Source organism: Blennius ocellaris, assembly GCF_963422515.1.
Source record: "Blennius ocellaris genome assembly, chromosome: 3".
Taxonomy (NCBI): Eukaryota; Metazoa; Chordata; class Actinopteri; order Blenniiformes; family Blenniidae; genus Blennius; species Blennius ocellaris.
This window is the reverse complement of record NC_137652.1, coordinates 26798275-26813157: the sequence shown is the minus strand read 5'-3', so window position 1 is coordinate 26813157 and position 14883 is coordinate 26798275. Positions and strand designations below refer to the sequence as shown.

General features: G+C 42.9%; 1 protein-coding gene across 1 annotated transcript; it reads left to right on the top strand.

Moving 5' to 3' along the window:
• Positions 1-4455: 4455 nt before the first annotated feature.
• LOC308145014 (A-type potassium channel modulatory protein KCNIP2-like) lies at positions 4456-14018 on the top strand (the record flags this gene model as incomplete). Its single annotated transcript, XM_080516335.1, has 9 exons — positions 4456-4528; positions 9393-9491; positions 9588-9712; positions 10292-10361; positions 11391-11461; positions 11553-11660; positions 11759-11863; positions 13813-13875; positions 13971-14018. 9 exons carry the CDS (start codon positions 4456-4458, stop codon positions 14016-14018), a joined length of 762 nt encoding a protein of 253 aa, XP_080372461.1.
• Between the last annotated feature and the right edge of the window lie 865 nt (positions 14019-14883).

The window sequence follows — 14883 nt, the reverse complement described above, 5'->3', positions numbered from 1 at the left end:
TCTTCTAGAAATCGTAGTCATTTAGGGTTTTTTGGGGTTTAATTTAAAGCTGTTTCAGTTTTTAAAGCCCCCCCCCCCCATTTCTTGTGATTTTAAATATTGCATTGGTGCCTTTTTAAAAAAACATTTTCAGTCCAGGGTTAAAAGTCCTTTAGACCATAACTTTGTGTGGTGAAGTAAACACAGCAGACACAGTGGTGCAGTGGGCAGCTCTGTTCCCTCACAGCTTGACGTTTCACCTGCTGGATGATGGTGAACCGACTGGACTCACACCTCCGTGGTTGTTTACTCACGATGTGACACGTGTGTTTTGCCCCGTGGGAACAGGCTAGTGCACAAATGAGGACGGTGTTTCTAACATAATCAGTGTCCTCGCCCTTCCTGCAGACGTTAAGTGCAACCTAAAGTTACCGGTCGAATCGGCGAATTCAATTGTTTTTAAAGACGCCAACGGGTCTCGGTTGCTGGGCAACCGGAGACTCTGCCGTTTGGCTGTGGCGTCGTTCTGCCACGCCGCCATTTACCCCTCGCGCTGTGAAGCTAATTAGCTCCTTTCCCCTGATAAACTCTGCCCTGCAGCTCCTCCTCGTGACGTCGGAGGAAACTATGGATGGAGGAAACGTACAGGCAGAGGTCAGAGGAGAGGAAGACTCAGGGTGGGAGGAAGAGGATTATTTATTTATTTATTTTTAGCTTCAGGTTTGGCCTTTCATGCAACATTTCCACCAGCCTGACGTTTTGTCGCTGCACATCACTCCATGGGTGAATTCCCACAATCTTGTGCCTCCACCTGTCCACATGTCCGCCTGTCCACCTGTCCACCTGTCCACATGTCCACCTGTCCACGTCTGTGGTTGTCTGTCTGTCTCACAGACAGGAAACCACACTGACGAGCCTCTAGTGGATCCAAGCGTCGAGCTTTGCTTTTTACCAAGAGGTGAATCGTCTTGTCAACAATCGCGTTTCACAGATTTTTGAGATTATTTTCTTTCCAAAATGTTATTAAATCTGAATCCATATTGTAGTGTGTGTGTGTGTGTGTGTGTGTGTGTGTGTGTGTGTGTGTGTGTGTGTGTGTGTGTGTGTGTGTGTGTGTGTGTGTGTGTGTGTGTGTGTGTGTGTTTTACTGTGATGACTCATTAATGCTGCTCTGTATTTATAATGTTTCATTTAAGCATATCAGCCTTCTCATCAAGTATTTATTTGAGGGGAGATTGTCTCCCCCCACCCCCCCCACCCCACACACACACACACACACACACACACACACTTTTAAGAGAAGAATTATTATTTATGTAACACCGTCTGCTCTCGTGTGTGTGTGTGAGAGAAACTTGAGGCGTCCCTCAGGGCTCATTATTGGCAATGTGTCGGTTGTGGTTTCCGGCCTCCAGAGGTACTAAACTTCTCCTTGAGCCCCTTGTGGGAGAGAAACGCCGTCGATACGATGAGATTTAACATCCCGCGACGTGAATATATAATATATATATTATCTCTCCGCCGTGCTTCCTCTGTGAGTCACACAGATTTGCGTTTTGAGTTTCCAGACGCCCTGCTATCTTGTTCTTCTGTCCTCCTCTGACTGGAGTTTCCCTTCATCCTGTTCCTTCTGCCGGCAGCTCATAGATATTTCAGCGAAAAAAGGGGGAAACGATAATCCCTCACTCGTCCTCGTGTCTGTAAAGAAGCGTCACCGTTTATCACCAACAAGCTTTATTTTTCCTTTGGAAGAACAAAATTGCAGAGGAGAGATGAAGACGAAGAGAAAATTTATATTCAAGGGCTCAATATTTTTGTTTGTCGTTGGTTTTGTATGCAAATCATTGAGAACATACGCACTCAGTATATTTAAAGAGCAAAGTCAATCCGTTTCAGTGGGATTATTAATCCTATAAAGAACCTTGCGGCATGTTTGTGTTCTTGAGCAACATTCAGTAACTTGAGGTTGATTTTCTGTTCAGGTTGTAAATGTGACTTTATGGGAAAATGCTCTTTTCTGTTGATCATCACTTCAGATATTACAAACATTACACAGTGTGCTCCAGTGTAATTAAGGACACAAGCTGCCTCTCATTGTTTTGTTTGACGACCAACAGTCAAACAAAAGTCAATTTTACTTTTGGAAAACATTCAAATGTTTGGATCAATAATATTAAAAAAACCACCAGTAATCTGTCCTCAAAGTGAGAATTTCCACGGTTTGTGTCCCATTGAAGCGATTCTGTGTCGAGTTTGTCCACGTAGGTTTTTCTGCTCACTCAAGTTTCAACAGGCCACAAACGTGTGTGTGTTGCTGTTTGTCTCCGAGTGTTTGATGGACTGAGGACCCATCTGGACTGCACCCTCGTACACCTTAACTCAACTTAAACCATTTCCAATGTGCTGTCAAAACCTTACTGATACCATCACAAAGGTCTGCTGGGAAATTAGGGCTCTGCTTCTGAAATACACTTTTATTTATATATGTATATAACGTGTAATCGTGAGAAAATGCTACACACATTGACCCAGCAAAAATTGCACAGAAAATGTCGGCCGACAGCTTTACCGTAATACGCGATGTAAACAGGCATTCTAGTTTAAACCGCGGATGGAGAGAAAAAAAACAAACCGGAAGTAAACAAAATGGTGTTAATTACGTAAACAATTTTTAATGAGTTAAACATTTCAAATCAATGAACAAAATTAATAGATGGCACACACACATACACACATACACACACACACACACACACACACACACACATATACATATATATATATATATATATATATACTGATATTTATATGGGATAGTGGGAGCCTCTCAAGGGCGTCTTAAATGATCCCACATAAATATCAGTGTGTTTTTAAATGAAAAGTGTATGATGGGAAACAAAAGCTGATGAGATCTTGAAGTTTATCCCATAAAGCAGTTGCGGCTCCGCCTCCAGCTCCTTCTGGCTTATGGCTCGTATTTATGGATCTATTATTCAAATGACCCCCCCCCCCCTCTCTAATCAACACCCCGGTGCCTTCGTCTTCTGAAATATGACGGAGTGGTGCGTTAACTCAAGCAGCTGAAGGCCGGCGGGGCTGACAGCCTATTGATCCACAGGTATTACTTCTTCCCACCAGAGCAGCTCCAGTCCCCGAGCCGAGGAGACGCCGTCCATCAGCCAGTCGTGGATCAGCAGACCTGAGCTGTGATGGTTTGTGGCTCCTCACTGCGAGTCTCCCAGTCCAGACCTGCACACACAAGCTGAAAATTTTTAGGAAGCTGGAGCGGCAGAAGCTGAACGTCGTGTTTTTGAGACCGATTCTTTGAAGGTGGGTCCACCTCTACGTTGTTATAGAAGCCGTTTTCCCTAAAAACATGAATTTGAAGTGAAATTAAACACAGTCATGAGTACAAGTTTGTGTTCTGTTCGTTGGCGATCGACTCCAGTCAGCCTGAACTGGATAAATAGATCAAGAGAGTCGAACACATTTTAGTTCAGGCTCCACATTCGGTCAATTTCCATCTCGAGTGGGCCGGACCAGTAAGATAGAGTCATAATAACCTATACATATCAACTAAGTTTTTTTTTCTTGTTCTTGTGTTGCAGAGTTCACGTGATAGAAATGTCAAAAATTCCACAAAACTAAACAATTATGACTGAAAATGACTAAAACCTCAACATAAAACAAATTGGAATGACACCTTCTCATGCAAAATGCAATAAAATGTCCAGAAATCTTCTATCGTTGTTGTATTATGCATTTTTATTTTTACAAACTCCCTGACAGCAACGTCTATTTACCATGCTTTGGCCCGATTGGAGCCTCTTGTGGTCCACTTTCAGCTGCCAGGCCTTATGTTTGATATCTTTAACGGTATCTTTGGAATTGCGTTTTAAAGTGAATGGGGGAAAAAAAAAAAACCCTTAAAAAACCCCAACCTAAAATCAAATTTAAATCAATAATAGACTTCCACAGATCCACAAACACGTTATTCCAACTATGTAACGGGACAAACCACTGTCATCCAGAAGAGAGGGGAGGATGGCTCCTTTTCCAAGTGGCTCAGGCAGAATTCCATCTCCACGATCACAATAAGAACTTTACTTCTACACGCGTTCGAGTCGTGGGTCTTGTTCTCGTCCTGTTCGTCAGTTCCTCCCCGGGAGGGAGGAGCGCAGAGCCTTCAGCCCTCTTCTCAGTCCCACCTGTGCAAACCGTGGACGTTTGCGCTCTGCTGGCTTGAAGGTGGAGAGACTTCAGTGTTGGAGAGGGTGGAGGCTCAGTTTGGAGAGCTTTACGCACGCGGGCTTTACGCACAGATTTGTGTCTCGGCCTCCCCTCGTCCTGCAAAGTGAGAGGAATCCATGCGCACGGGTCGTGGATGAGCCGCGCGCTGCGCCTTTACGCACGAAACCTGCGGCTTGAGAGAAAAAAGTGAGGGAGGGGGGCGGGGCCGGGCGGGGGGGTCAGAAGATGAAGTCCAGGAGTCAGGATCAGAGTTTGTCGGACTCCAGAGAGCTGGACAGGTCGTACGACCCGCTCACAGGTTGGTTTTCCTCTCGTTTATTTATGAGTCCCGGTTGGTTTTCTGCGGTTTGGCGCTCAGATCCGCGGTAATCCTGCATCGCATGAAGTTGTGTCTGGTTGATCCCGTCATCCATGAGTAGTAATCGATCAGTAAAGTGGAAACGTTGCCGCACCACGGTCTGAATGGAGTCTTTGCACTGAGCTTAACTGGACATTATCCGCCTGACAGCTCGTCTTAAACCGGGAGATTAAACACCAGATTGAAGCTTCAGATTTGGTTGGAAATGATATATGTATATACATATATTTTAGTTGCGTCCACAGTTCTTACAAATTAACTAACAGGCGTGAGTAAATTAAACACATTGTCCAGTAGTTGTGTTTTACATTAAAATCGGTTTTGTATGGTTCTCAAATTATAAAATAAATGTTGTTACGTAATAAGTGAGCGCACCTGTCTGCTGCAGTTCCATTTAATAACCCGTTCTGTATCCCTCTGACAGATTTCCTCATCTATAAGCAAGTCTAAAAGTTAAAAAGATGCACACAAGGAACCACTGGAGCTAAAACGATCTCTCTTAGTATCCTATAAAGGGTTAAACTATAACACGTTTTGCTATTTATAGATTGATTAGATGTGTCGAAGTTGAAAGAATTGCTGCTTTAATTCCTGTCATTCTCTCGTCTGCACAGAAATCTGACCACGGGTTTTATTTCAAGACAACAGAGGTGGCGTGACTCATTTCATTCCGTGTGTTTGGTCAGCGGTGCAAATCCTCATTTAATCAAACATTTCTCAGGCTAATGAGGCTGACAAAGTCTTTTTATTCTGCTGTTTGCTCTGCTGTCACCACAAGCCAGAATGAAGCTGGCAAAATAGGAAAACTGTTGGAGAAGCTGGACCCTCCTGGACCTGTCAGTGTTTAAAGCCCGTGGAGATCAGAGGCGCCTCTTCTCTTTGTCACACTTTTAAAGCCTTTTATTTTCCCTCTTGAATCAAATCCTCCAAGAGATCAAAGAGCCGGGTCCCTGCTGGTCTGTCAGCCCCTGTCACAATCTCCCCCGCCAGAAATAGTCCCTCGCTTTAAAAATAACCAAACCAACGTGTTTAAAAATAACATTTACGTGTGGAATATCTTTGCAGGTTCTGGATTCCTGCTTTGTAAGCGGAGGGATGATGCTTTATTTATTTATTTATTTATTTATTCATCCATCTATTGGCTGCTGGAACAACAGCCATTGCCCCCCCCCCCCCAGCAGGTTAACCAAACAGTGAGCAGGTGCTCCTGAACGACCTGTTGGAAAGTTCTTTTTCAATCTGAGCATTTCCTGCTCTTTAATTCTCCAGATGCCCGGAATCCGGGTTTGTTGTTGGCGTGGCTCTCCATACATTACACTCCACCGGTGTATGTGTGCGACGCACGTTTCCTTGACCTTGTCTGAGGAAACCGGAGGTCATAGCCTCAGATTTCCACGGGAGCTTGACCAACCGACTCCCTGGCCTCGTGAAGACTGGAGATAAAACACAAATCCATCATGAAAGTATTCAGTTTCCATGAACTCTGTCATGAACTAACAGTATCGGGTAACTTCTCGCTGTCCAGTTTCATAACCTCTAATATCCCTGAGCTGAAACTGCCAAGTCGTGACTTTTCTCCAGTTAACGTCTCTTTATTGGGAGAAAAATGTTGCTTTACAATCTTGGGCTTGATGGTCGGAGTTTGCATGTTCTCCGTGTTCATGTGAGGCTGTGATTTGCCCTTTAAGGTGTCAATGTGAGCGTGTGATTGAACCGTAACTTCACTCATCTCCAGACTGTGATTAAAGAAAGGGACAAAATACTGATGGACTTTGATTGAAAACTTTAATTTGAGGTCTTTTTGTGTAACTTGTACTTTTTCTAAGGTCATTCTACTCCCGACCTTTAGATCCTCAGATCTTACTTATCAGTTGTTTTAACATAACAAACCCACCGAGGCGTTTGCAGTTAATATAATAGCAGCTGATCCCAGGTAATGACAACAGTCGTGATTATGTCACAAAATTCAAAGTGCAATAAAATAATCAACTGTATTAACAAGAAGTTTCATCACTAATCAGAATTATTCATCAATGACAATAAACCGAGGTCTTTGATCAGATCAGATCTGAGGGATGATTGCGAGCACAGAGGCTTGTTGCCATGACGACGCCGGCTAAAAGATGCTCTATGAGTGTAAGATGCACACACATGAAGATCAGCATGTCACTTATTGCACGTTGCACTAAGTCTGAGTTCGATTCTGCAGGTTTCTTCCTGTTAAAACTGATTTTTTTTCTTCTTTCCACCGTCTCCTCGGCTCGCTCGTGTGCAATTATTTGTTTTTTTTTCTCTGTAAACGTTCCTTGAAATGACTGTGTTGTATTTAGTGCTATATAAATAAAATTGAATTGAATAATAATGAAAAAGAAAACCAGAAATAGAACAGTCAAAACTAATAAAACGGCTCAAAATGGCTAAAGATGCTAAAAAGAAAAAAAAAAAACCTGTTGAAATGAATCATAGAAATAAAATTCCTGAAACAATTTGAACCAGTAGAGGAAAAAGAAAAAGAAAGTAAAATAGCCCAAACTCTGCTGCTAAAAACAGCTTAAAATAATATAAAACTTGTGGTTCTAAATATTAGTCATAGAACGTCTGATATCTTTTTTATGCAAAAACCAAAGCAAATTTCAAAATAAATCAAATGAAGTTTAAGAAACGGGGACATACAACAAGTAGTTTAGCTTTTAAAAGTTCACCATCACTTCCACTTTTAGCAGTTTCAACATGAGATATGTTCTCAGAAAGGCTTGTCTTTGCAAAAAATAACTTTTAAAAGCCAAACAGCTCAGAAATTTAAAAATAAATAAACTTTAACTTCAGGCCTCAGGAATAAGAATTCAATGTTTTTATAAATAATATTGGTTTTATTTTGTTGTTTTTTTTACCACATGGTTTGTGAACCACTGATTTATGGGAAGACGCTGAAAGTGAGAGAATATAAACTTAAGTGAAGGTTGTTGGAGTTGTTGAGCCGAGATCCGCCGTCATCAAGGAACCTCCTCTGGTTTTGGTCGTTTCTCTTCTTCGGACGCCAGCGTTTTCCTCTTGTTTGCTTTTCCACAGCTGCTGCAGTCGGTCGATTGGATTGACATTTCCTGAGTATACACCGTCACTGGTGATCACAGGCATATCACCAAAAGTAAATACAACCTTGGGAGCAGTAATACTGATAATCACCCGGGCGACGATAAATAAAGGGAGGGTATGAAAGCTGGCGGTATGTTGAATATAAAACACAACACAGAGGTGACAGGCTGAGTAATAACCCGTTTAATCCAGCAGAACCAGTGACGTGAATAATTTACGCTTGTTTATTGTGGCTGAATTTGCACTCAAAATGTTCTATTTATTGCGACGCGAGTTTGTGTGCGAGCCTGTAGTGCTGCAGCTGCTGCAGCAGCGTGTTCCACTGTAATTCATTCATTATTCTGCATAACTTCCAGCCAAAACACGTCAGGGTGTCAAAAAACAAACAAAAAAAGATTAGCCGTTTGTGTAGACAGCAACTGTTATGTCTTTATTTGCTCAACAGTATTTTACCCTGCTCACATTTCTTTATTACCCATGAGACATTTTTAAGGTTTTTCAAAACTCTTCAGTCAAATATAACAAAGAACAGAGGAGGCTGCTGTAATAATGAGATTTTTTTTTCTTTAGCTGTCTGTATTCAACTTAAATATTAATACTTTTTGCTTCTTACATTGTGGTTTTTTCACATATATAAAGACTCTGATGATAAGAATGATCCACACTGAAATCTTATATGTAATCAAGTTACAATCAGCCCTGATTGAATGTCCAGACTTCCTGTTTCTGTTTGTATCGACAAAATTCATATCAAGGCCAGGCTAATTTTTTTTAATCATTTGTTTAATATTATTAGAAAAAAATGTGGAATTTTACCATCTTGACTCTGACCTAAAAATGACATTTATTTCATTTATTTTATGAACGGAAACTGGTAACCTTTTCACAAGTCATGTCATCTAAATGTAACTCAACACTGCCCTCTGGTGGAGGCGTATAACCATTAATACTTTCTCCCATTCTCTTCTGTGTGTGTGTGTGTGTGTGCGTGTGTGTGTGTGTGTGTGTGTGTGTGTGTGTGTGTGTGTGTGTGTGTGTGTGTGTGTGTGTGTGTGTGTGTAAAACAACTAAGATGCACGAAAATGTTAAAAGAAATGATGAACTTCACGTTTGTTGATTATATTTTCTTGTCTGGAAGATTCACGTCTATGATCTTTACTTTGACTGTCATATTTCAATTCAAAGCATTTTATTGCTTTTCTGTGAAAATGTTTCATAATCAGTTTATTTGTCATCATGTTGCCAGTACATAATGAAACATTTTCTGAGTAACTCGACTGAATTGAAGTGTTTTAACTATCAAATAGGGACTTTAATCCTTAATTTGGTTTTAACATCAGTCTTGTAAGGGTTAAAGGAGCTTTGTACAGTGTTGAGTCACTTCATCTTAGTTAATTTTTACATTTTAACTTAGTTAACTTTTCCTCCCGCTGCTTCTTCATGTGACTCAATACGACATCTGCTGGTGCAAACTGGGATTGCACAACTGAACAAGCTTCTGTAAGTGTTTCACCTCCTGACAGGTGACAAACGGACATTATCTTTGTGGGGAAAAAGAGGTTTTGAGGATGAAAATAGGCTTCAGAAACAGTGTTGGTTTGCCGTGAGTGCAGAGATGCGAAACAGCAACATAGCATGCAGGTTGCGCCGCGACTTCCTGTTCTTTCCCGCCGGCGCTCACGTGCCGCCTGACCTCTGACCTGTGCTCCAGGTAATCCTCCATCCAGGCCCAACAAAAAGACCATCAAGCAGCGGTTCCTCAAGCTGCTGCCCTGCTACCGCTCCAGCTCCAGCTCCTCCCTCAACCAACGCAAGTTCCTTTTAAAGCTCATTCGCCGATCGGGGGAATTAAAAAGCTTGGAGTCTCGTGGACTTTTTAAACTTTGCGTCCTCTCCCCCCGTGCAGGAAGCGTCACGGATGACGGCGATCCGTCGGCGGTGCGCTACAGGCCGGAGGGGCTGGACCGGCTGGTGCAGCAAACCAACTTCAGCAAGAAGGAGCTGCAAGTCCTGTACCGGGGGTTCAAAAACGTCAGTCGCTGATTCACCCCCTCCCTGACCCTGACCCTGACTCTGACCCCTGACTCTGACTCTGACCCTGACCCTGACCCTGACCCCTGACTCTGACTCTGACTCTGACCCCTGACTCTGACTCTGACTCTGACCCTTGACTCTGACCCTGACCCTTACCCTGACTCAGACTCAGACTCTGATCCCTGACCCTGACCCTGACCCCTGACCCTAACTCTGACCCTGGCTCTGACTCTGACTCTGACCCCTGACCCTGACTCTGACTCTGGCCCCTAACCCTGATCCCTGACCCTAACTCTGACCCCTGACTCTGACTCTGACTCTGACCCTGGCTCTGACCCTGACTCTGACTCTGACCCCTGACCCTGACTCTGACTCTGGCCCCTAACCCTGACCCTGACTCTGACCCCTAACCCTGACCCTGACTCTGACCCCTAGCCCTGACTCTGACTCTGACTCTGACCCCTGACCCCTGACCCAGACCCAGACCCTGACCCCCCCCCCCCTCCAAACACATCACGTTCATGTCACGAAGCCTTGCTTCTGGATCCTTGCTGACGTTCCTCTGAAAATGTGCAGGAATGTCCGAGCGGTGTGGTGAACGAGGAGACGTTCAAAAGTATCTACTCCCAGTTCTTCCCTCAGGGAGGTGAGACCAACAATCTTATGAAACATCTGCAAAAACAAGCTATTTTTTATTTACTACAAACTTGTTTATTGTTCATGACTTCCTCATACAAACTATTAATAGTGAATTGTTTTGCTTGTTAGATTTGTTAACAAACATACGGTCTCCAACCAGAAGCGGCCTGCAAAATTACAAATGACGTCTGAGAAATAATAACATTGACTGCAGTGTACTTAGTTGACCACCAGAGGCGCACTTTAGTCTGGATTATGTGGTAAAGCAGGTCAGATGATCAGGATTAACACAAAGATTTTGGAAAAATTTTGACATTTAAGATCATTTAAAGAATTTGACAAGTTATTTGTTTGTTTATTGAGTTTTTACAAAGGCAGTTATTACAAATACTGGCATTTCAAATGTCAATGTTGTGTCAAATATAACAGCACATGGCAAAACAAAAACAAAAACTCATTGATCATTATATGAAGTCGTCGACTATATTATTGAGTTGCAGCCAAATGTTTTCTGCCTTTGAAGACGTAAATAACAAAAATCCACTGTGACGTGTACGTTGTAAAATCACACGATGAACTGAGGCAGAATATTGTTCAAATTACAGGTTTTTTTGTTGGTTTTTTAAATTCAAGTTTGAGGTTTGTCACGTGTTCATTGAATATGATGTATTAATACTTTATTGCACCAGGACAGAGATACAGAGTTGGAGTTATTTATAGATTATTGTGGCCCACAGTTTTACATCCTTCCATTAAAGCGTCTCTTAATCCCACATAGTGCCGTGGAATGATGGGAAGAAGAGAAAATGGATGAGTGTATTGGTGGATGAATGGATGAATGAATGAATGTACATCCAGACGTACACGTGAATGAAGAGATGCATCAACGACGGATTGAACTCAAGTATTTAAAGTAACTTATGATCGCTTACTTAAGTGAAATGTTTTGCTGCTTCGAACATCTTCACAACGTGTTGTCCAATCACTGTCGCTATGGCAACCGGTGCAGTGGTTGAGTTGGCCCGTCTCTTTGCAGACTCCAGCATGTACGCACACTTCCTCTTTGACACGTTTGACATCCACAGTAACGGATCGGTCAGCTTCGAGGTGAGTGTCGCCCTCTGCCTCTTCGTCACTCCTCTTCGTCACCCCTCTTCGTCACTCCTCTTCGTCACCCCTCTTCCCTCCCGCGCCGCAGGACTTCGTCATCAACCTGTCCATCATCCTGAGAGGCTCCATCGCCGACAAACTCAACTGGGCCTTCAATCTCTACGACCTGAACAAGGACGGCTGCATCACCAGAGAGGTACCTGAACGCCTCGCGGGGCCCCCCTGCTGTGAAGGTGGGCGGCTGCAGCTCAGGGGGGGGGGTTCCTCACTCCTTTATCCTCTGGTCGTCTGCAGGAGATGACGGACATAATGAACGCCATCTACGACATGATGGGGAAGTACACCTGCCCCAGCATGAAGGACAACGCCCCCCAGGAGCACGTCGACAGCTTCTTCCAGGTGAAACTGACGCTTAAAGACACTTTTTATGGAAAATAGAGTATTTAATATAGAGTTAATATTGTGTTCATCTTCCTTCTTTTGGTGCATCAAAAAGTCCCGGTGGAGTAAATCTTTAGGTCAACAGCAACTATTTATGCTGATTTTAAATTGGGTTGAAGCTTTAGATTTTTTCCCCCCACTAAAATATTTACAAGAAGGCCGTTGCTGGGCTAATCCCCCGCCGGAGGGCTTTATATTTTCTCACAAAGCCAGCTCTAAGGCAGCACACTTGGTACACTAGAGGGTGTTCCATGGGTCCTAGTAGATAATTATGTAGAATCTGAAAGGTCTTCTTCATAAGCTATGTCAAAATACGTCTCCAGAGCCCAAAAGGTGTTTTTTATGCACTTAGTGACCCTGTGACCTGATATGCAAATTAGGTCATGGTCACCATGGTGCCCCTTCTCCCCAGGTGGAGTGTCCATGTGTGAAGTTTGGTGACTGTGGGCCCAGGAACTGCTGAGAAATGAGGAGAAATGTTTATATGAAAATACATGTATTGTGCAACCATGACGAGCAAACTTCAGACCCTACCAATCTTCAAGGTCAAGGTCAGGTCACTTGGTGTACTGGAGGTTATCCCTGGAGTGTGTATCATGTGTGTATAAAATTTCAGAGCCCTAGCTCAAAAACCTAGGCCTCCACAGCCCAAAATGTGTTTTTAAGCACTTCGTGACCCTGTGACCTACTTAATATGCAAATTAGGTCAAGGTCACCATAGTATCCCTTCCCCCTCTGAGATGTATCCACATGTGAAGTTTGGTCACTTTGGGCCCAGGGGTTGCTGAGATATAGGTAGAAACGTTCGAACGGATGTACGTACGGACGTACGGAGACTGTTTCAAGATCCCCCTTCGGGGCCTATCAGCCACGGCGGGGGATACATGTTCATATAGGAACCAAAGGACTAAAGGCAGTTGGGGAATATATTCATGTTAAACGAGCCTTAAATAGACGTCACCCAAGGTGACCAAAGTGCTCTCCAGTGAAGTCAGACAGTAAAATGAGAAAAAAAGGAATTAAAAGAGTAAAAAAAACAAAACAAACATACCGTATACAAACAATAGAGTAAAATCAAATCAATCCAAATAAAATAAAATTTTTAACATTTTTCAGCTCACCTTGAAGCAGCATTGCAGGTTTTTTCTCACATTTCCAAGCCTTTTTTGTTCTAAATTCAAATCTCCTTCAAGGTTTTTATGTTGTTTTTGCTTTTGTTCCAGTTTCTTGTTGTTTCAGCCATTAGTTTTCTTCCATTTGAGTTCTTTTACCTTTTTTCAAAGTCATTTTTAGCCACGAGATAAGAGTCCTCAGGAAAACGACTGGTGTGTAAACAGAGCAAAAGTAAGATATGCTTGTTTATTTTGTAAACGCTTCAGGGAGACACAGGTCGTAGGCTTCTCGTTTAATTGCTTTTTCTTTTTGTACATTTTTGATGTAATAATAAAGCGAACCAGATTGTTGGAGGAGAATTTGCGTTGGTGTTCTGGTGTCTCAGACACATTAGGATCAATATTTATATCTAATATGTTCTTAAAGCTCGTTTTCCCATTTAGTTTTAATATATTGAGCTTTCTAATTAAAAGCTTTCAGAAACTCCCAACCTTTAACAAACAAACAAACAAACAAACACAACTGACACTCGATCCTGCAAAGCCTTTCCAATTTCCACTTAAATCAGCGTGGCGAATGTTCAGTCCTGGTGAAAATCTGTCCAGTGACACTTTTTATTCAGAGGCTCTCCAGTTTGCTTGTAGAGGAAACCGGATGGAGGCGTTCAGCTGCTGTCGGGCCTCGTGTTCGTAGAGAAACGAAATCAAACGCACCTAAAGACTTAAACCACCTAAAGTTTTCTTCGCCTTTGACCTTTTTGGAAACACCCGAGCTGATTTGTTGCTTATCTGCAGAAAATGGACAAGAACAATGACGGCGTGGTGACCATGGAGGAGTTCCTGGAGACGTGTCAAAAGGTATATTGTTTTTTTTTTAAATTACCCCCCAGTAAACCTGGCCGTGTTTCCTCTCCACGCCACTTGGTAGTGTGACGCTCTGCTTCTCGGTCCAGGATGAGAACATCATGCAGTCCATGCACCTTTTCGATAACGTGATCTAAACACTGGAGAGAGAGAGAGAGAGAGATTTCCCCTCCGGCTCGGAGCTCCTCTGCAGCCGCGGCTCTCAACCGAGCTTCTGAACGGCGTCCGGCGGGCCTTCGGAACCTCCACCCCCCCCCCCCCCCCCAAACACTTACCAAACCTTAATCCACGTCTGTGGACAGCCGGAGCACACGAGGTCGTCTGTCTGTCTGGGAAATGGCTGGAATTGTACCGAACGACGAGCGTCCGGACGACAGGAGAGTGACTCTTCATTCCTAGACGTTATAACCGACCATTGCATGCATCGTCACGCTGGAGCGACAGAAAACCAGGTGAAGAGTTTCCCTCCCCCTGTACTCACGTCACCTGCAAGTCTAAAATCGGGGCCATAATGTCACACAGAGCTTATTTCTAAGTTTCCACTCATGTTTATCGCGTCTGCATGCCGAGTCTGTTTGACTGGATATAGAAACGTTTAAAGTGTTTATATATTTTCTATATGGAGATGTAAACAGTGATGAAGAAACTGAATAAAGACACAGTTGCTATGCAGAATCGGGCAATTATTTTACGAACAACAAGCATGTTTTGGGCTTTTTGAGATGTATAAAAAATGATTCTAATACGAGGTTTAAGCCTCAATACCTGAGCAACAAGTTGCGACTCATCACAAATCAAATATAAGGATTTGAGAATTATGGAAGCAAATTAAATAAAAAAAACCAAAACTTAAAATCGACACTATTCTGGGTGGAATTTCAACCATTACCTGCTTTAATGTGTTTAAGATGACCGTCATCCTGCCACTAGTTAAAATGTATAGATCCTTTTTAATGGCGTCTAAAATATCCCACCCAGTGTTCATTTCATCGCCACTGGTCA